The 2,109-nt window shown below is 34.5% G+C and overlaps 1 protein-coding gene across 1 annotated transcript in view; it reads left to right on the top strand.

The window, feature by feature from the left end:
* Positions 1-1,499, top strand: part of LOC106476320 (mycosubtilin synthase subunit C-like) — a gene marked incomplete at its 3' end in the record, with an annotated part of 13,924 nt that extends 12,425 nt beyond the window's left edge. Inside the window, 1 exon segment of the mRNA XM_022380226.1 lies at positions 1,254-1,499. Coding sequence (XP_022235934.1) covers positions 1,254-1,499 — 246 coding nt within the window.
* Between the last annotated feature and the right edge of the window lie 610 nt (positions 1,500-2,109).

The following is a 2,109-nucleotide window of genomic DNA, read 5'->3' as shown; positions in this document are numbered from 1 at the left end:
GAGCAAATAGGATTTTAGGTTGTATCTATAGAAATATTGAATACAAGTCTAAAGACGTTATACTTTCATTCAGCCACATTTGGAATATTGTGTTCAGTCTTAGGCTCCTTACCATAGAAAATACATTGAATTGTGGAAAGGGTTCAAAGAAGGTTTACTGGAATGGTGACTGGGAAGGAGTGGTTGTCATACGACGAGAGGCTGAAATCTCTCAAATTGTTTTCTCTTGAAAAAATAGAGCTGTGGGTATTTGTTTTAGGTGTTTAAGATTATAAATGGAATTGATAGTGTTGATGCATCATTTTTTTATATTTAACAATGAGTACAGTCGGACTAGGGGACACAACTGTAAATTTTGGCAAGGTAGGAGTCATTATCAGGTAAGATAGTTTCATTTTTCTAACAGGGTGGTTGGCCTTAGGAATGGGTTGCTTTCAGATGTTGTAGAGACAGTAAATTTTATTGAGTTTAAGAAAAAGCTTGATAAGTATATTGTTACGTCTCCGTTTGTTAATTAACTTTCCGTAATTTCGTTCCGACGAAACTTTAGCGTCACAAGTCCTTACTTAATAAAACTGGTTTATTTTTTCTGAATATAACTTCACGATACACTTATTTTCAACAGTCGCTCTATAACAACGCTATAACGAACGTTAACTTCAACAGTACTTTCTCACTGCAGATCAATTACTCGCTACCTACACAAACATTGTCACGTCACGCCGTGACCATCTTATATATACCAGACTACCCTATATCTAGTAATCTCTCGATAATTCACGAAGGTACAAGATATTTCCAGAAAGCAGTGGGCGTGACACTAATCACGTGACCTCGCTGACGCAACAATATGAATGAAGAGGGCTGGGTTTAAAATTTGTTTTTTTATTCATTTTAATTTAGTTTTAAGGATGGAACAACCGAGATGGGCCAATAGATCCCATGTTGTAACAAAACATTATGTTATGTAACTGAATAATCCAAAATAGTAGCTATCAAAATCATAACTAAAAACTGTAACTGTAACCAAATAGTCAGTTGATAACATTTTAAAATAAGAACGTATGTTTAAATAAAAGTTTACAGACAAACCTTGTTTCTTAATTGAATGATTTCTTATATTCAGATCCTTTCTTCAGTTTGTTGGAATTCTGATCTCTGATATTAAGTTTGAACTCATCACTTACTTTTTTATCCAGAGAAAACAGAAAAAACTGATGATAATTTGTTGACACTATATCATTGTTTATTAGGTCGAGCCAACAGGTGGCCTTAAGGTGCTCCTGGATCTGTTGAGACCTTTTTTGGCGAAATGGCGAAAACGACTGAAAGAAAATGGAAGCAGCTGGTTACATAGCTCGTTAGTTAGTACTCATCCATCCTGTACTCCAGCTCAGAATGTTGACATCTTGTTTTTCATGGAACGTCACGTTCTTAAAGTAGCCCGTGAAAAAGGATTTAGTGGAGTGTTTGCTCTTAACACTAATAAACTGACACAGGTATGATGCCTAAGTTCTTAATGATTAAATAAACTTTCCATTATTGTCTGTACAAAATTTTGTATATCAGTAGATGATATATAAGGATGTTCAGTTTAAGAAATTTACTGTAAAAGTCCAAATTTTAAGATTGGGCCTATTTTTTCAGACAGGCAAGTGACATGTGGTTATTTGTGAATGTTCAGGAGGTTGATGTAACGGCACTAACAATAGTCTGGAACTATTTGAAAGGTTGGTCACGTTGTGGCGAAAATGTACAAGAAATAGGAAAATTATATTTGTCTCCTTTCTAAAAACATTTTACAGTGTAGTCAAAAACTAGAACAAAAGATACAACATTATAACATTTAAGTTTTTTGCAAAAAAAAGTATAGCAGTTGTATAGTATTGCAATAAAGAATATGAGAAAGAAGAATACAAGTTACATCAACCTTCTGTTTATACTGTTGCGTCAGCGTGGTCACGTGACTAGTGTCACGTCACCTATTTTCTAGAAATATCCTGCTCCTTCGTGAATGCCCTAGCCTTTACTAGATTGGGGTAGTCTGGTATATATAAGATGGTCACAACGTGACAAAAGACGTAATGTGTAATTGAACTTAGTATTGTC

The sequence above is a fragment of the Limulus polyphemus genome, unplaced genomic scaffold (assembly GCF_000517525.1).
Source record: "Limulus polyphemus unplaced genomic scaffold, Limulus_polyphemus-2.1.2 Scaffold10287, whole genome shotgun sequence".
NCBI classification, from domain to species: domain Eukaryota; kingdom Metazoa; phylum Arthropoda; class Merostomata; order Xiphosura; family Limulidae; genus Limulus; species Limulus polyphemus.
This window is presented reverse-complemented; position numbering and strand designations above follow the sequence as displayed.